Genomic DNA, 20,141 nt, shown 5'->3' with positions numbered 1-20,141 from the left:
TCCACCACTGGAGAGTCATTATTTCAGTTTAAGGTTTTTATCTTTGGAAGCTCCCTTTTAAAGTGTAAATACCAGTAGATGCGCAACATTAAACCAGTTATCCATCCTTTAACACCTATAGGAATTGGCTGATCCATTTTTCTTTGAATAGGACAGCTAGTTGTAAGGGAATGGGACCCAGAAGTTTTGATGAGAGAGATCTCTAGAGCTTGGGTGAGGCATGAAGTAGGAGGCACTGGACAACTGGAGGAATAAGGAGAACAGACATTTATATAGCACTTTACTTAAGTTATCTCATTTGATGCTTACAGCCTGGTGAAGGCACTACAGATAGTGTTTTAAAGATTAAGAAACTGAGGTGTAGAAAGGTTGAGTAATTTGCCCATGGTCACATATTCAGTAAGTGTCAGAAACACTATTCAAACCTGGGTCTTTCTGACGTTATAAAATGGCCAAGCCTTAGGTTTCAAGTGGACCAAGCTTGAGTTTTAAGTGGAAGACATCGTTCCTTCACTTGTCTCCCCACTCTGCTTCTGACTGTTCTAAACTTTTCCACCATGTCTCAGCTGCCTTCTCATCCAGTAGATCTTTCTGCTACTGAAGCCCCATCTTCCCATTGGTGATTTCTTCCTGGAAGTTCCATTTTGAGCAAATGCCCAGGCTAGCCATCTTTCCCTTCCCTCCCAGCTGTGCTTCTGACTATGGGTTTTGCCACCATGCCCCCATTAGGTTACCCACTCTCCGTTCTTCACCGACCCCCGACTCCCATCCCCCATTTAGCTCTCTTTCATGTATTGCTTTTCCCAATTAGAATGTAAGCTCCCTCAAGACAGGGACTGTCTTTCTTTTTCACTTGAATTTGTATTCCTAGTACTTAGCACAGTTCCTGGCCCATAGTAAGCACTTAATAAATGCTTGTTAACTTGGTTTGTTGACACAGAAGTGAAAAGAATAAGAATCGGCTTGAGGACCAGTTTGGGCCAGGGTGAGACTTACTTAAGAATTCCATCCTTAGAATGAGTTGTCTTATTTTATAACATCCCACCCAGTTCTCCAGGCACACATAGTGAGCTTTCTCAACTTGAGGAAAATGAGCTCATTCTCTCTCATTCCATTCTTTCTCAGTAACTGGTTCTGAGGTTTGGGAAGGGGTCTAGAAGTCACATTGTCTTTTTGGTGGAGTTTGAGAGAGCAGGAGAAAAAGCATGGGGTTGGGAGTCGGGACCCTGGTTTCAATGCAGACTGCTTCCTATGTGATCTTAGTCACCCTTAGTACCTCTGGGATCAGGTTCCTCATCTATAAAATGAGGGGGTGGGGCTAAATAATCTCTTAGGTTCCCTTGCATCTCTAAATCCTGTGAGTTTAATTAGCAGAGACCCCTTTTAGTACCTATTTTTGCCAAGAAAAGAATGATTTACAACTGTGTCAGTGATTAAATATTTATTGCATGCTTGTGTGCAAGGCACAAAGTTAGGCTTCAGATACATTTCCCTGGCCTCATGCACATCTATGTTTTCTTGACTTGTATTTCAGCCCAATGCATAATCCCAGTGGGATGGGAACAGCTACCCTTGTGACTCCCCTGGAGGGTTCTGCTCCACCTGAGATTGGGGTAGGGGTGCCAAAGAGAGAGGATAGTGGTGGGGGGCAGGGCAGCAGGATTGCAAACTGCTGAAACACTCCAGTTGCTTCCCTCTGGCACTAATCTGAATCCGGGTTTGCCTAAGAACTAGTTTGTTACCTCAGGCTCAGATCTTGCCAAAGCAAACACTAGAGGCCTGGGTCATGCTGATCCCCTTCTTGTTGCGAGAATGGGAGTTTGTACAAGAGTGACACAGTCACAGAGGGAGAGAATTTCAGAATTGACCAAAACCCCAGAGCCCATATGGTCCCACTCTGACCCGAAAAAGATCCCTTCTGCAACATTCTCAACAAAATGGCCATCCTTGCTTGAATTAATCAATTAACAAGCCAGATGTATAGGGTGTTCAAAGAGGACTAACACCTCTGGTGTGAGGACTGTTCAGGGCTGCTTATCTAATTCTGGTATCAACCTGGCACTCAACTTTCACTTGTGGCTCCAAGAAACTAGCATGTGCAGTAGCCACATCCTGGTAAGATCATCTTGGCAGGTGAGCTAAACCAGGTTGAGGGTAGCCAACAGGCCTCAAACCTGTTGGTGAATTAGGGGGATGTCTACCCCCAATACGTGAAGACTTCTTCCAGTGAAATGGGCAGGTAAAAACAATTTAACCCAATGGCCACAAAGATGGCTGAGGCAGGTGCTGTGGAGCCCTTAGAGCTTGGTCAAACATGGAAGATGCCAAGGTCATCCACTGCATCCCAGGCCATCACCGGTCATCTTGACTTTTGTCAAGATGACTCTGGAAGAAAGAGTGAAGCAGATGACTTTGTGCAACTCTGCCTCACTTAAATCCAATTCACTCATGAGTCAAGACATCACCCCATGTCATTGGTCCTCTTGGAAACAAAGGACAAACAACAACCAACAGGTGCTTACCAAGTGCTTATTATTGGTGTGTGCTGCAGCTGGGGATACAAAGACAAAGGCAAAATACTCCTTTGCTCACATTCTAACAGGGATCACAGACTTGTGTAGATAGGATTCAGAGTGCATACAACTTAATCTTAGAGGGGAAAGCATGAGCAGTGAGGAGGACTGGGGAAGGAGACAGCATAGTGGGTGGCACTTGAACTGAATCTTGGAGAAAACCAGGGATTGCAAGTGAGGAAGGAGCGCATTTCAGGTCTAGGGGGGATGGCCAGTGCGAAGGTGCTTAGATAGCTGATTCAAAAGTGCACATGAGGAATAGAAAGCAGGCCAGTATGGCAGGTACCATCTAGTGTGAAGAGAGGAGAGACATATCGGAAGAAGCATTTCTAGTTTGTCCCAGAAGCAGTAGGGAAATTGTGGAGCTCATTGAGTAGAGGGGTGAAATGGTCAGACATGGACTATAGGAAAATCACTGTGTGGAGGATGGATTAGATCGGGGAGAGACTTGAGGCTGGAAGGCTATTGTAATAGCTGAGATGAAAGGTAATAAGAGCCTGAATCAGGATGGTGGCTGTGTGAGAAAGGAGACTCAGGCAGAGATGTGGTGGAGATGGAAATGATGAGATTTGGCAGTTGATTTTGAATATATGGGCAGAGTGAAAGTGAGGAGGTGGGGGCAGCTAGGTGGCACAGTGGATAGAGCACCATCCCTGGAGTCGAGAAGACCTGAGTTCAAATCTGGTCTCTGAAACTGGCTGCATGACATTGGGCAAGTCACCCAACACCAACTGCCTCAAAAGAAGTGAGATGAGGGTAATACCAAGGTTGCAAACCCAGGTAGCTAGAAGGGATGGTTGCGTCCTCCATAGTAAAAAGGAAATTTAAAAGATGGGCTTGGGGAAAAAGATAGGGAGTCCTATTTTGGATATGCTGGGTTTGAGATGTCTGTAGGACATCCAGTTTGAAATGTTCAATAAGTGGTTGGTGACTGTTCCCTAAGTATTCTCTTTTCCTGGCTAAATATACCTAGTTATTTCAACTAATCCTCATATGGCATTATGATCATTTTCCCCTGAGCTTTATTCAGTGTATTTCCTAGAATGTAGTACCTGGAACTGAATGCAGTATCTGAGATGTATGCTGCCCAGGATAGCATACAGCAACAGAAAGATCTGAGTACTTTAGCCTTTGTGAATGCTGTTATCACGCTAATGACACATTAATCAAACAATTCACTAAAATCTCCAGTTCGTGTGTGTGTGTGTGTGTGTGTGTGTGTGTATTTTTTAAATGGAGGAACTGCTGTCTAGTCATACTTACCCTGTCTTGAATCTGTGAAACTGATTGTTCTTGAATACAAGTATAAGGCTTAATGTGCAAATAAAATTACCTTCAACCCAACCTATTTAAACAAATGATTTATGATGAAAAGTGGGAAATCTTTAAAAGAACAGACATCAGCACAGACCAGCACCTTTTCCAAAGGAAGTCTAAGCAATGAAAACCAATTGTCACAATGAGGAGATCGAAAGAACTGAGAAACCATCTTAGCCAGATAATAGGTGACCTCATTGCCAAGAGGAGAGATAATATAGTGAAGGGCAACATTGATTTAAAATACAAAAGTTTTATAAAATCTTACAAGGAAGAGGGTGGTAAGTTCTAAGAAGTGTTTATAGAAAGCTAGGACATTCTGAGAGCAATTAAGAGTTAAACTGGAAGAACAACAAACTAATGAAAAATATCTGTCAAGATTACTATAATAAACTATTTTCTCCATCAAATATAGTGAAGCCACAATATTTGGAATCTAACATCATAGTCCCCAATCTATTTCATAGGGAAACAGAAATAGCACTGAAGAAGATAAAGATGGAAGGAATAACTAGACTAAGCCATTATACATAATACTAACAAATAGGGGAGGTATGTGTTCAAGGCAATGCAATTTTGATGGAATTGAAGGATAGATCCTTAAGATATATGATAGAAGGAAGGATCCTTAATAAATGAAAAAAAATCATAGATATTGTTACTACTAAACAAAAGAAGATGGTTTACTCCTTTTTGGAAATGGGGGGCCATAGTTGTATGATACCGCATATAACATTTTAAATTCAATATTATTTTATTTTTAGTTTTGAATTCTTGCCTTCCTCCTCTTTTCCATTACAAATATGTATAGCCATGCAAAACAAATTCCTACATTAGCTATGTCAAGAAAAGAAAAGGAAGATACTTAAATGTACATACTGAGTCCATCAACTCTCTATTTGGAGGTGATGAGCATGTTTCGTCACTAGTCCTTTGGAATTGTTTTGATCTGTGTTGATTAGAGTCCTCAAATCTTTCTTTCTTTGAAAAAATATTTTTTCCCAATTACATGTAAACACAACTTTTAACATTCATCTTTTAAAATTTGCATTCCAAATTCTCTTTCCTCCCTTGAGTAGGAAAGCAGTCTGATATATCTTATCTAGATTTTTTATTTGTGGTGAGGCAATTGGGGTTAAGTGACTTGCCTAGGGTCACACAGCTAGGGTCAAGTGTGAGGCTGGATTTGAACTCAGGTCCTCCTGACTCCAGGGCCAGTGCTCTATCCATTGCACCACCTAGCTGCCCCTTATATAGCTTATACATATGAAGTCATGCAAAACATATCTCTGTATTAGTCATGTTGTAAAGGAAAACACAGAAAAAAAAAAAGAAAAATTAAGAAAGTAAAAAAAGTGTGCTCCGATCTGAATTCATTCAGACCCCATCAGTTCTTTCTTTGAAAGTGGATAGCATTTTTCATCCTAAATCCTTCATAATTGTCTTGGATCATTGTATTGCTAAGAATTGTCTCAAGTCTTTCCAAGTTGATTATCATTACAATATTGTTTATAATTTATTCTTCTGGTTCTACTTGCTTCACTTTGCATCAGTTCATGCAAGTTTTTCTAAAACTATCCCCTTCATTATTTCTTAAAGAACAATGATACTGTATATAACATTGATACATTGTTTAGTTTTGCAGAATCTTTTTTCTTCCTTTATGCTTTATTATATGGGCTGGCTCTCTGAGGCGGGAAAGAAAACAATGGGAAAGGTGATGTAGCTTATTTAAGGAAAAAAAGGTAATTGAGAAAACATCAGTAACTGCTGCCACACATACCCAACTTTCTTAGCTCTACAGAATCTTTATAAGAATAAGCTATAACTCTCACGTTTGCCCCCCCCCCAACTCAAAGGTAGAATTTCCTGAGGGACAACTAACCCAGGTTTTGGGTACTCTGTGGGTCCTCCTTCCTTAGCCCTCCCTGGTGCATTCACCTTTAAAAGCCAGTTGACACAATTAGCTCAAAGCAAAGACATTTACTGAAATGGCATGATATCTCTACATTCTCTCCATAACCCTGGAGTTCACTCTAGGATAAATATACACAACCTCAGTGGGAAGAGTGGGCACACACTTAGAGTGCACTGGTACAAGGGCTTATCTGTAGGGCATATACATGGCCAAAGCAACTCACACCTCTGGCAGTGTCTTCCCTTATGGTGTCCTCCCATTCCTTCCCTTGGATACAGCATCTCTGCTGGACAGGTCATTCCCCTGACCTTCATTGGCCTGGTTCTGTCTGTAGCTAAACCCAACTTTTCAGCTGGACTATCAGGGTCTCCTGTCTTTGGGGCACAGTGTCTCCAACTGAGTGAATTTCTGTACTGAAAAATTCCATTGCCAGTGATGGGTGAGGGTGGGGGTGGGGGAGAATCCTCTCCCTTCCTACCACCTACCTGCCACTGTGGAAGAGGCACAAAAGAAAAGGCAAAGAACGATTTCCTCTTAGGAGCTGTGTTCTTCCTCTACAGTTGGCTCTCTTTTCTACTGCCAGGGATAACTGCCTCTTCAGAGCTTGCTTTTCCTTTGTAAAAGCCACTGGGGAAAGACATTTGAGACACTCAGGGCTGGAAAACTTCTTCAAAGCCACATCACTGCACAATTCCCAAGAAGGATTCAGACTGTTGTATATCACTCCCAATAGCTTCCTGATGGCTGGAATTCCACATTTACCAATTCATTACTGTTGTCTTAATTTTTGTCTCCTGTTAAAAGGCCTGGCAGTGGAAACACACTAAGCCATTTGTATTTATACCTTGGGATGATTGCACTTCTCATTAGATCCTTTTCTGAAAGCAGGTTTGAATAAGGGATTCCATGTGATTCCATGATAGCTAGTCCTATAATCCCTTCAAGTCGATGGAAGAATTTCACACCTCCTTTACCCTCTCTGGCCCTCCAAAGTCTGAAAGGGGTGAACTCTTTGGTAGGGAAGGCTTGGTTTTAGTTTGTCACCCTTCATAATCTGAGAATAGGTCACGTAGGGTGTAAGGCTCACAATAGATTGTAAAAGCAACCGTTCTGAAAGGAGCATAACCTTAACACATCACCATCTTTGTTATCTGGCCCGCATGTACTGTAATTTCATCAAGTGGGTTGTGGAGGGGGACTAAATTCTCTTGATCAGTCCTCACACACACACACACACACACACACAGAGCATTCTTAGTGACAGTATAAGAAGGGAATAGGCAGGTTTTTGCAAATGCATTCTACAGCAGATCACATCTTAGGTGCAGAGCAGAAAATATAAGATCCAACCATCTTTGTGGTTAGTTTACTATAAAAAAAGCATTTGATTTGGTAGAGCAAAATGCTTCCTTAAAGACTGTCCTCCAACAAAGTGAGGGTAGCTAGGTTTTGCAGTAGATAGAGTGCAGGACACAAAATCAGAAAGACTCATCTTCCTGAGTTCAAATCTGGCCTCAGACACTTACTAGCTAGGTGACCCTGGGCAAGTCACTTAGCCCTGTTTGCCTCAGTTTCCTCATCTGTAAAATGAGCTGAAGAAGGACATGGCAAACCACTCCAGAATCTTTGCCAAGAAAACCCCGAATGGGGTCATGAAGAGTCGGACACGACTGAACAACAACCAACAAGGTGCCTCCCTTGCGTGTGTTAGAAACACACATCGTAGTGGAAGAGAACACTAGCTTCAGAGTCAGAGGACTTGGGTTCAAATCCCACTCCTATCACGAACTGTGTGACCTTGGCAAGTCATGTGATCAAATATAAAAAGCATTTAAGCAGTTACTGAGACGGATCTTGAAATCCTTTCCAGCTCAAACTATGGTCCATGAACAGCAGAGAGAGCTTTGATTATATCTACCGAGGGAGGCTTGAACAAGCATCGCAGGCTCTTAACCAACCAAAAATGAGTTTACCACTGTCAAGAAGGATGTCCGCCAGAGAATCCAACTACTAGAGGGATGATCTTCAGGAAAAGGGAAAAAAGACATTTATTAAATGCCTACTATATGCCAAGCACTGTATAAATACTGTCTCCTTTGATCTTCACAGCAATCCTGGGAGATAGGTGCTATTATTACCCCATTTTACTGTTAAGTGACTTGCCCAGGGTCATACAGCTAATAAATGTCTGAGGCTGGATTTGAACTCAGGTATTCCTGACTTGGACCCAGTGCTCTATCCTCTGTGCCACCTAGCTGGTCAATAATGTTTAGGTCCTTCAGATGTTGTTTGCAGATGACTGTGCTGATTGCATCAAGCCCCAAAACAAAGCAGAGCCTCTTAAACAAATCCTGTGGTCACTCAAGAAAAAAATTGACCTAACTGTCCACACATGGAAAAAAAAAACAAGTGGATTACAAATACCTTTCCAAGTCCTGTACTGACTGAAGGAAGCTCATCCTAGGCAGACTCAGCTGCTCCCTGACACTCCACCTTTGCTTTTCCTCATCATATTTCTTATCTGCCTTTGCTCCTCCAATCTACAAAAACCAGATGTAGACTTTGAGTCATCCAGCTCCATGTAATCCGTGTTCTGCCATGCAAGAGTTCAGGTGTTATTTTTGGTCAATTTAGACCAGTGGTGATTGCTAAGGACTAGTTCACTATGATGCTTTGTTTCCAGACCATTAACTGTGGCACCAGAGACAGTTTTGGATTAGATGGTTGTGTTGTCTGAATGTCAGGAAAGCCTTATTTTGCCCTTTAAATGCATTCCCTGGGCACCAAATAATTTACCTAAAAAAAAAAGAAAGGGAGTTGATAAATTTTCAAAGGATATGAACAAGCAGTTTTCAGATGAAGAAATTAAAGCCATCTATAGTCATATGAAAAAATGCTGTAAATCACTATTGATTAGAGAAATGCAAATCAACATCACAACTATCAGATTGGCTAATATGACAGAAAAGGGGAATGATAGATGTTGGAGAAGATGTAGGAAAATTGAAACACCAGTGCACTGTTGGTGGAGTTGTGAACTGATCCAACCATTCTGGAGAACAATTTGGAACTATGCCCAAAGGGCTATAAAACTGTGCATACTCTTTGATCCAGCAATACCACTTCTGGTTCTGTATCTCAAAAAGTTCATAAAAAATGGAAAAAGACCCATATACACAAAGATATTTATAGCAGCTCTTTTTGTGGTGGCAAAGACTTGGAAATTGAAGGGATGCCCATCAATTGGGGAATGGCTGAACAAGTTGTGGAATATGAATGTAGTGGAATACTACTGTGCTGTAAGAAATGATGAGCAGGCAATTTCAGAAAAACTTGGGAAGACTTGCACGAACTGATCCTGAGTGAAGTGAGCAGAACCAGGAGAGCATTGTAAACAGTAACAGCCACATTGTATGATAATCAGCTTTGATAGACTTGGTTCTTCGCAGCAATACAATGATCTAAGACAATTCCAAAAGAACCATAATGGAAAATGCCATCCACATCCAGAGAAAGAACTATGGAGTCTGAATGCAGATCAAAGTATACTGTTTTCACTTAGGTTTTTTTTTGTTTTTTCTTTCTCGTGGTTTTTCCCTTTTGTTCTGATTCTTCTTTCACAACATGATTAATATGGAAATATGTTTAATATTAATACATGAATAGCCTATATCAGATTACATGCTGTCTTGGGGGCAGGAGAGGAGAGGGAGGGAGAAAAAATTTGAAACTCAAAGTCTTATAAAAGTGAATGTTGAAAACTAAAACTAAAATAAATAAATTTTAAAACAAAGAAAGGGAAGGTATAATAACAATTCCTTATTAGCTCTTTGGCCCCTGCACAATGAGATGAAGATCATTCTCGGGGCACACATGCCAGAAAATGTTGACATTTCTCTGAAGGGACAGAGTTATTTTGAAGCTTCCCCGGAGGAATCCTGTGAAGAGATTTCAACCCCACCAATGTTGAATTTAGTTTCCTTGGAAAAAAGAGTAAAAAGCCCCAGTCTGACAGGTGCTGGGAACATCTAAAGAAGCTCACAACTTGCATAATCTGTCGACAGGTGCAAAACATGATCAAAGGCTCTACCCTCGGTTTTCTGTGTGAGACAAGGTCTGTGTATATTCGATTCCCTATCAATTTTGTTTTTTAAGAGAATGGCTTACTCATTGAAAATCAGAAACTTCCTGGATGAAAAACACTTCCACAAAGTGTATGAGACCAGATGTTATTGGTTCCACTTCTCAAGATGAGTTAATTCTTGAAGAAAATGACATCAAATTTATATCAAATTCAGTTGTTCCTGGCCACAATGGTAAAAAAAAAATAAGGATGTCAGAAAATTTTTGGACAGTACCTATATTTCAGGGAAAGGTACAATGCAAAAGACTGATGAATAAGTTTTAAAAGTTGTCCAAAGCTGAAGGCTGTGTCCTGTGGACTCAACACTTACTCAGCTTTTATAACCAAAAAAAATACATTTGGTCCTTTGTGGGGAAAGAAAAGAAAAGTTACCAAATACACACTTGCTATCAGATTCAATAAGGGAATCCAGACAACAGGACATTTAGGATATAATCTGCACTTTTTGTAATTTTTATAAATTTGGGAGAGGAAGTTGGAGGCACCTCTGGGCAAAATTGTAAAGGTGACATTTACTTCCAGTGAGTCTGTCTTTTTTGTGTTCCTTTCCTCCATCTAGGCCAATGTTCTCTCCTACCCCATACTTCCACCATTCATCAATCATTCCCTGTCTGCTGGCTACTTCCCTACTGCTCACAAACATACCCATGTCCCTCCCATCCTCAAAAACCCTCATTTGATTCATCTGTGTATGCTAGTATCACCCTGTATCTCTCCTCCCTTTTGTGATTAAAAAAGAGAGAGGAAGACTCATCTTCCTGAATTCAAATCTGACCTCAGACACTTACTGGTGTATGACCCTAGGTAAGTCAGTTAACCCTATCTGCCTCAGTTTCCCTGTCAGTAAAATGAGCTGGAGAAGGAAATGGCAAACCACTCCAGTATCTCTGCCAAAACCCCAAATGGGGTCACAAAGAGTCAGACATGACTGAAATGATTGAACAGCAACAACTGTCTTTGTGGTGATTTGAAACGGTTAGGTCCAGTTGTTAGAAGTAGGAAACTTCTAACAACTATGCTTACATCTTCCTTTTTGCAACACAAAATTGAGATTGAAGAAATAGAGAACATATACTTCTCTTAACCCTAGTCTTGCGTTTGGGGGTGCTGAGTGCACATTGTTCAGAAGCAGGACTTTACAGGTCAGTGGTGACAGTTCTATTGTATACCACTACAAGAGTCCAGGTCACTCAACTGTGAGGTCAATCTGTACACCAGGTCTCTCAGAGTTGTGTACATGCTATGGGTCATTGATCAATCAACTGATTGATTCATCTATTGATTAAATACCTACTCTTTCAGGCTTTGCACTAAATGCTAGGGATACAAAGAAAAAAATTAAACAATAACTGCCCTCAAGGAGCTTACATTCTATGGAGAGAAATGATGTGTACACATATAAGTAGATATAGAGTACGTACAATGTAAATACAACATAATGGCAGGGAAGCACTAGCAGTGAGGGGAATTAGAAAACCTTGTGTTAAAGATGGTACTTGAGCTCAGTTTTGAAGGAAGCTGTAGGGATTCCTGGAAGCAGGAAAGACCATTCCAAGTATGACTGTCAAGTTGGGGCAAAAGCTCAAAGGTGGGAAATGGAACAGTAAGAAGATTCATTTGGCCAGAGTGTAGATTGAGTGAAAATAGAAACAACGAGACTTGATACTTTATTGGATATGCGAGTGTGAAAGAATGAGAAAGCAAGGATGACACAGAGATTGTGAAATCAGGGGACTGAAAGGATAGTAGTGCCCCTGATGGAAATAGGGAAATTGGGAAGATGAGGGACTTGGGGGGCGTGGGGAGGGAAACAGGAGTTGTTAGGATATGTTTAAGGATATGTTTAAGATAATTTAGAGGGCAGCTAGGTGATGCAGTAGAGCCAGGGCTGGGCCTGAAGTTAAGAAGACCAGAGTTAAAATCTCACTTCAAATTCTTAATAGCTGGGTGACCCTGGGCCAGTCATTAACCTCTGTTTGCCTCAGTTTCCACATCTGTAAAATGGGGATAATAATGGCACCTACCCCCTGAGTTTTATCGTGGGAATCAAAGGAGATAATAATTGTAAAGCACTTAGCAGTGTCTCTGGTGCATAGTGAGCTCTGTATAAATGTTAGTTTTATTATATGTTGAATCTGAGATGCTGTGGGGACATAGCACAAGAAATACATCTGTTTGTCACCAACACCAATATGTAATGGCAGAGCATATGGACCCACGTTTCAGGGTAGACTGGAGCCAGTTAGGATGGACTGGAGCCTCCATGGCCCTGAGGTGCATGTCCTTGAACTCCTAATGTACTCAGTAGCCAGCAGGGATGAATAAGGAGCTGAAAAGGGAGATACTTCATATCTGGCCTCAGAGGAGTAGAACTTTAGTGTTTCATCTCTGTTCCTGTCGGAATTAAGAAGTTATGCTGTGCCTGACAAGTGTACTAGGACCTCTCCATTCTTCCCTAAAAGAATAGTCAGTTTTTTGCTGTTTTTCAGCTAGGAAAAGGGTGTGCAGTGTGCAGGGTACTGGGTATTTGTCTGGACTGGCCGTGATTAATTATAAATTCTGTACTATTTGTAAATGTGTAAGTTATCTACATATGTTTCAGGGAGGGCCTCAGGCAAACTGACATAGGTATACCAAGGAAGGTGATTTATCCACAGGACTTTCAGTGCACCTGAGGAATTTTCTCTCTCTTTCCCTCTTTTACCTGTCATTTGCCCCCCTTTAAAGTTCTTTTTAATGGTGTAATTATCTCAGGATAATACAGACTTGGAACCATCACAAGGGACAGTCACCCTGGCTGCTGTAAATCTATCCAGATAACAATGAATAAATTAGCACGTATTTATTTGAAAGGAAATTTGTCTAAGGTCTAAAACTGCCGTTTGCCTGGGAAACCTCCCACCACAGTAGGACCCACGGGGGAACAGATGAAAGAAGACAGAAAGAAATGGAATTGTTCCATTTATCTCCCCAAGGGGAAAATGCAATCAGACTGAAGAGAAACTCTCCTACTGAACACATTAGCTTTATAACAGCCCTTCTGAGGGGTATGGGGTTGAGCCTGACTGGCAGAGAACACTGACCTACTCAGTTCCTTAGAGAGGCATGTTCCTAAACTGAGGGCCTCACCTACGTATTTATTATTACAAAGTGAGTGAGAGGAGGTAGGAGGGAAGGGCTGTGTGTCTACATGTGTTTGCTGCACAGTGGTGCTAGAGGTACCTTCCCAAAGGCACAGAGACAGCAGACTTTTTTCTGTTCTTTTCCATGCCCAGGATTTTGTGCAACTAATAAAGTCAGTTCAATCATTATTTTTTACCTTTGTTGTTGTTCAGTTGTTTTTCAGTTGTGTCCAATTCTTTGTGTCCCCATTTGGGGTTTTCTTGGCAAACACACTAGAGTCATTTGCCATTTCCTTCTCCAGTTCATTTTACAGATGAGGAAACTGAGGCAAACAGGGTTAAGTGATTTGCCCAGGATCACCCAGCTAGTCAGTGTTTGAGGTCAGATTTGAACTTGGGAAGATGAGTCTTCTGATTCCAGACCTGGTGCTCTCTCTCCACTGCTCCACCTAACTGCCACTTATTTATTACTTGCCAGAGGTAAATCTTTGCTTACTCTGGTGGAGAAGAAAAGTGGCTATTTACAATTAATATAGCTACTGAATAGTAGAAACTTTCTGTTTAGGATAATCAGGCCTAGAATTTATACAGTACTCTTTAAAAACAAACTAAAGGGTTTCAATGCATTACAAATATGTTGACATTCTTCTCCTTACCTCCTTGTGAGGTAGGGAGATGAGGAAGATGAGGAAAATGGGATCCCCAGAAGTGGCTAGCCCAAAGTGTTGTTGCAGTCTGAGAGGTTGAGACCCCTCAAAGACCAAAGTACAGGATGGGGTCATCTGGAATGAATTCACAGACTCAAGCGTTCTTGGAGTCAAGTTGGCAAGGATTTATTGTTACGCTATGTAGTGGGCAAGGATTCTTAAGGAACCTGCAACCGTAGAGGGATACAGTTAAAGTTTATATAGGATAAAATATAATAAAACACATGCCAGATATGCTAACTAGGTGATTCAGGATGGGATTAGGGAGTGGTTAAGAAGTGGTCAGTTCTTAAAGGAACCTGCACTTTTTTATATCTACTGAGAAGGCGTTTTACCCAGAGTTCACTAGGAAAAGCCCACAAGCCTGGGGGGGGGGAGTGGGGTGGACCATGGAGGTGTGGTTTTAGGCCTGCAAAGTCACTAAGTTAACTAATGGTCAGGGGTAACTGAGAGTTGTCTGGTCTGCCGCCAGTCAATGTCTCGTTAAATGAGATTGACTTTAGGGAGTATACATATGTCTTAGGTCTAGAATACAGATAATGAGGAGTCCAGGATGTAGATAATGAGGTAGGGCAGTAGTATAGATAGTCCAGTGGGTAAGAATATGACCCAGTGCAAAGCCAGTTCAAACTAATAATTCCCTCAGATGATGTTTATAACTGTACCAGGGAGAGATAAGGGTCTTGCTGGGGCCCACTCATGAGTAATTGCTAGGCACAGTGTCCTTGGGCTGGGGAGAAACTGCCAGGGATAGTGTTTCTGAGGCTAGGGAGAAACATGGTCATGGAATTGGGGTCCGAGTACAACCACCCAAGCACCCCATCATTGTCACTATATATTGATTGACATCTGGGCAAAAATGGGTCTCCTTTCTCTACCTAGCCCAGGCCTCTTTCCTAGATAGAGCTGGCAGCCAGACCTGAAGCAAGAAGTGGTGGAAAAAGAAAAAATCTTGAAATTTTCCAAATGTTAATCCCTGCTCCTTGCATCTGGCTAAACTCAGTACCTAATATTTCTTGTGCTAGGTATGCAATAAGTGCTCAATAAATATTTTTAATTGATGCATATTAAAACAAAATTCCAAAATTATTTTTTAAATTGCTATCAGAAGCTCTTTACTTCAGAACTGGAAACAATATGTTCATTGTTATCCATGCTTGTTTTCCCCTATCCAGAGAATAAAGCTGTTTGCTTTTGATTCTGGTACAGTCTAAGATTATACCGCCTCACAGTAGACCTGAAATCCATTCATTCCTAACCTTCATGTAGTTTTTGGTGATTCTTTATTACATGGATTTAAGGTAGAAAATACAGGGGGGAGGGGACCAAAAACCTAGGTTCAAAGGTCAGTAGATCTGGAACTGATGGGGACTTTAGAGGCCATCTAGTTCTTTCATTTTAATAATGATGATGATGACAATTTGAATTTAGCACCTTAAGGTTTGCAAAGTGCTTTACATCCATTAACTCATTTGACCCTTGTGGCAACCTTCTAAGTTAAGTACTATTATTATCCCTATTTTACAGATGAAGAAAAGGAGGTACAGAAAGGGTAGATGACTTGCCCAGGGTCCTACAAGTAATCACTGTTTGAGGCAGGATTTGAACTTGGGTCTTTCTTACTCCAAGACTTGCCCTCTATCCACTAGGCCACCAAGTTTCATTTTAATAAAATAAGAAACTGAGGCCCAGGAGACTGTTCTCTGTCACTCACTTGTGGTTGTGATTTTTGCCTAAGTCTTTTCATCTCTCTGGCCCTGTATCTTCATCGTTAAAATGAGGGAGTTAGATTAGATGACCTTTAAGCTCTCCCTTAGCTCTAAGACACTCTGAATCTTTGCCTTCATTTCTTTCCATGTGGGCAGCCAGAACAGAGGAAATCTACTTCAGGTTTTTCAGGTTTTAAACCATTTCAGGTAAGTGGCAGCGTACAGATGAAACAGAGACCAGAAGCCACATTGTGATCAATTCCATTGTTTTTATTTTTAATGTTTAAAGTGTTTAAACAATGTTTAAAAAATAAAAGAGTTTATAAGGACATCTGGCACATCTGTTGTGTTTTCCCTCTTTGAAACAATGCTTGACTGTTCATTGCTAAATTAATTCTTTCTACAGCTAATTCGATAATTGAACTGGACTGGGAATTATCTATTCTATGGAAGAGAGAATTGTAAGGACAGTGAATAGATTTTACATCCAGCTAGTGCGGGATAAGAAAAGAGAGTCCCCTAATATCCTGCTGTATCCCCGTCGTAGTATTTATCAAGTGCAAGGCAGCGATTTATAGTCTTCCAGGGTGGGAAGGAACCTGAGGGATACAGGGCACAACAGCTACAATCATAACGTGTTTGATTTTTTCTGTGGCCTGGATGGACCCTTTCTCATGGGAATTCATCCTTTCTTCAGTTTGGGGCAATCCAGACTCTTCCCCTGTGCCAACACACACTCACACCACCCCTTTTTGTTCTGTTCTCCCTCGTTATCTTGGCTCTCAGTCCTGTGGGTCAGTGTACCTTTATTTGCAAGGAACGAGAGAGGATCTTAAAATATCTTTGTGAAAAACTTGCCATTCCAATGAGGGGATAACATCCCAGCCAAGAAAAATGAACCAAGTCATTTCCATTACTGATGATCAGTCCAACCCTTAAGAGTACTTCTAGGGTATCCAGGGAGCTTGGACTCCTTGGAATCCTTGGATCCTATTTGGAGAGGCAGTGGATAACAGGTGTGCTTATGTGTGCTGGATGACTGCCCCATCCTCACCGCCTGGTGTTTTCTCTCTCTCCCCCACAGTCTGAGTATCACTACGAGTACACTGCGTGTGACAGCCTGGGCTCCAGATGGAGGGTCGCCGTGCCGCACACACCTGGACTGTGCACCAGCCTACCTGATCCAGTCAAAGGCACTGAATGCTGTAAGTAGCTGTCACTCCCCGCTCACCGTGCATATTGCCTCTGCCGTGTCCTTGCTTGGCACAGAACTGTCAGCTCTAAGCCCTGTTACTCCTCAGTTTCGGAAGGGGAAGGAAGTCTTGGGAAAATCAGATTGTTTTTCCCAAACACTTGGCCTTTCTTCCCCACCCCACCCCCACCCCCTTGGTAGAGAAATGTTTTTTATGATACAGACTTAATGCTTGAATTTTTTTTTTTTGGATCTTGGGGAATAAGAATGTAGAATTCCAGCTGTGCTGCATTCAGATGTTTTCTTCTTTTGCATATTTAGTTTCCTTTATGTTTATGCATTCTTAGCCTAGTCGTTCACTGGGCAGCTATAATCACTCATTAGTGAAGATTGCAGCCCATTTTCCTTCTTGGAAAGGAAGCCAGGAAAGATGGATTGCTGCAGAGGCAGACCTTTAAAGTACATTGAGTGTCAATTCAGAGAAATATAAATCTCATTTGGCGGGTGAGCCTGATTGTGCATTCAGAAACATGAGGACTTGTCTGAAGCTCACATTCCCATTTTGTGTAACTCTGTACTTAACGATCATAACCTTTCAAACCGTTGGCACCTGTTTTCTCTTTACTCTTCTGATAAGACAGGAAAAGGGGGGAAGAACTGATAATTAGGGAACTGGAATAAAGAACATTTTTAAGAGTTGGGGATGATACTGAGAACGTTTTTTAAAAATGTATATATGAAGGTTGCTCAAAGTTAGGCTGCCTTTAAAAGGGCCTTAACCAGGCCAAGAAATCCTAAGCAAATGAATTATCATATACACTAAAAAAATATGAGTTTGAATTCTGGCGTTGCTACTTAGTACCTGTGTGGCCTCATGCTAGTCAGTCAATTAACTCCCCTCCCCCCACCCACCCATTTCCTTATTTGCAAAGTGAAGGAGATGGACTGGGGAATCTCTAAAGTCCTTTTCTATGGCTGTCTATGATTTTATGAAGACATTATGAGACACAAATAGTTTTACATGAAAATCAGTGATATCTCTTTCCCTGAAGAACTTTCATCATAGGAAAGGCACCTCTCAACTGGTGTTAAAACCAGAGGGATTTTGCCTGAGGCAAGTGGAATGGGAATGAACAGTTTTAGCTCCTAAGTTGCTAAGCCTTACTAGGCAGAACCCTGTGCCTCCCGGCTGATTCTGTTCCTCTCTATTAGGCATCAAGACGTCCCCCCCACCATGTACAGCTGCCACTCATCAACGCTCCCATGAGCAATAACCTTAACAGTAACCCAGCTTCTGTTCAATTTCTTAGCCTTTTCCTGCAAGGCTGGGGAATTCCTGGACATGAAGGACCAGTCGTGTAAGCCGTGTGCCAAAGGCCGCTATTCTCTAGGCACAGGCATCCGATTCGATGAGTGGGATGAATTACCGCATGGATTTGCCACCCAAGCGACCAACATGGAGATGGATGAAGACTTCACTGAGTCTCCTGAGAACTGTACCTCGTGAGTTTAGCATCCACCTGTGGGATACTTACCCCTCAACCCCGATTCTCTAGGAAGAAGGCTGCAGTGCCAGCCAGCCAGGCATGGGCAAGTTTAGCAAGACCTTTCACATGTGTTATTTCCTTTGAGCCTTCCAATAACCCTTTAAGGTTAGCAAGGAAGGTATTATAAGTCCCATTTTATATATGAGGAAACTATGGTTCAATGAGGATTTACCCAAGGTCATTCAGTTAGTAAGTGTCTGTGGCTAGATTTGAACTCAGGTCTTCCTGACTCCAGGCTTAACGCTCTATCCACTGCACCACCTAGTTACCCATAGCTGCTTCTAATAAGGGATATGAAGATGGGCAAGAGAGAATGAGAGAAAGAAAGAAGCTCAAAAGTCATTAGGTTATGGGTAGGATCAATAACTTGACCAATTCCCTAAGACTGGCCATTCATGATTTCCCATCACAACCAGTCACTGCCACCTTTAATATAAACAACTACCCTCCTTCTCCTGCTAGATGGGTATTATTTTCAAGGAGTTGGAGGGCAAAGAGTTAAAAAGAAATTCCCATTTTAAAAACAAAAATCTTATTTGGTTTAGATACTTGTATTTGGATAAGCCAACTCATCCCTTAAGGTTTTGCCTTATTCCAGCACTTCAAAGAGCTATAATTTCATCAGTGTGCATATAACCTCTGTCAATGCAAATCACAACCTGAAGTCACTTAGTAAGCCATGAGAGAAAGTATTCTGTCCACTTATTCTTTTTAAAAAATTATCAATATCTTTTGTTTTTACATCACCTGCGTTTTCTAATGTATCCTTCTTTCTACTCCTGCCCAGAGAGCAACCCTATGTAATAAAGAATAAAAAGGGGGAAAATCCAGTTCAACTAAATTAACCAACATATCGAAAAAGCCTGGCATTATATATAGTGTTCCACAACCATAGTTCCCCACCTCTGCAAAGAAGCATTTCCCATTTATTCTGAATAACTTGGGAACTTTGAGTTCTAATTCCAGTTTGCTGAGTGATTACAAGGGTCTTGAAAGAAAAGGTGGACCTGGTAGCTGAAGGGAGAGGTTTTGCAAGAGTGGAGAAAAACAAATTTTCCCATTTTCCAAAAAGAGGGAAAAAAGACTGAAAACTATAGGCCGCTGAGCTTGACCTTGATTCTTAGAAAAATTCTAGGAAGTATTAAATAGTGATCACAAGAGCCTGCATGATTTCAACCAGATCAGGTCAGCTAGACCAAATCTATTTCCTCTTTTCACAGGGTTATTAGACTGGTAAAAATCAAGGGAATGTTGTTGATAGAGTGTACATCGATTTCAGTAAAGTATTAGACAAAGTTTCTCATGCTGAGATGTGGGTTAGATGATAGATGGCACAGTTAATTAGATTCTGAATTGGTTGAAGAACTTGACCCAAAGAGGAGTCACTCATGATTTGATGTCACTTAGAGGGTCTCTAGTAGAGTTTCTCAGGGAATTGTCCTTAGTCCTGAGGCTCCTTAACACTTTTATCAGAGATTTAGGTGAAGGCATAGACGATATGCTTATCAGAATGGTAGAGCAGATGACACCAAGTTGGAAGAGATCACTGGATGATGGAGTCAGGAACCAAAAAACTCTCTCTGATATGTTGATGGATCCTGCAACTCATCCATATCTCTCCTTGTATTAAGTCTGATAAATTTAAATTTGTGTTCCATCAACAGGCACTTATTAAGCTTCTAATTTGGGTCTGTCACTGGGCTAGGAGTTAGGGAAACAGAGAAAAAAAGAAGCAATCCCCACTCTGAAGAAACTTACATTCTGTTAGGGGATATGTATATATGCATATAAGTAGATTCAGAATAAATACAATATAAATACAAGGGAGTTGAGGAGGGGAAGCACTAGTAATCTGGGGGGGATCAGAAAAGGCATTATGTAAAAGGTGATATTTGAGCTGAGTCTTGAAGGA

The 20,141-nt window shown here is 41.3% G+C and overlaps 1 protein-coding gene across 2 annotated transcripts in view; it reads left to right on the top strand.

Moving 5' to 3' along the window:
* The window catches only part of ELAPOR1 (endosome-lysosome associated apoptosis and autophagy regulator 1), a 109,910-nt gene that overhangs the window by 41,548 nt on the left and 48,221 nt on the right, over nucleotides 1–20,141 (top strand). For both annotated transcript variants that reach the window (XM_021000583.2, XM_021000574.2), the window contains exons 2-3: nucleotides 16,575–16,695; nucleotides 17,993–18,185. In XM_021000583.2, the coding sequence (XP_020856242.1) occupies nucleotides 16,575–16,695; nucleotides 17,993–18,185 (314 nt within the window). The remainder of the gene's footprint in view (nucleotides 1–16,574; nucleotides 16,696–17,992; nucleotides 18,186–20,141) is intronic.

The sequence above is a fragment of the Phascolarctos cinereus genome, unplaced genomic scaffold (genome assembly GCF_003287225.1).
Source record: "Phascolarctos cinereus isolate Bilbo 61053 unplaced genomic scaffold, phaCin_HiC Scaffold_5;HRSCAF=322, whole genome shotgun sequence".
Classification (NCBI taxonomy): domain Eukaryota; kingdom Metazoa; phylum Chordata; class Mammalia; order Diprotodontia; family Phascolarctidae; genus Phascolarctos; species Phascolarctos cinereus.
The sequence above is the reverse complement of the archived record's forward strand: the minus strand, read 5'-3'. Positions and strand labels throughout refer to the sequence as shown.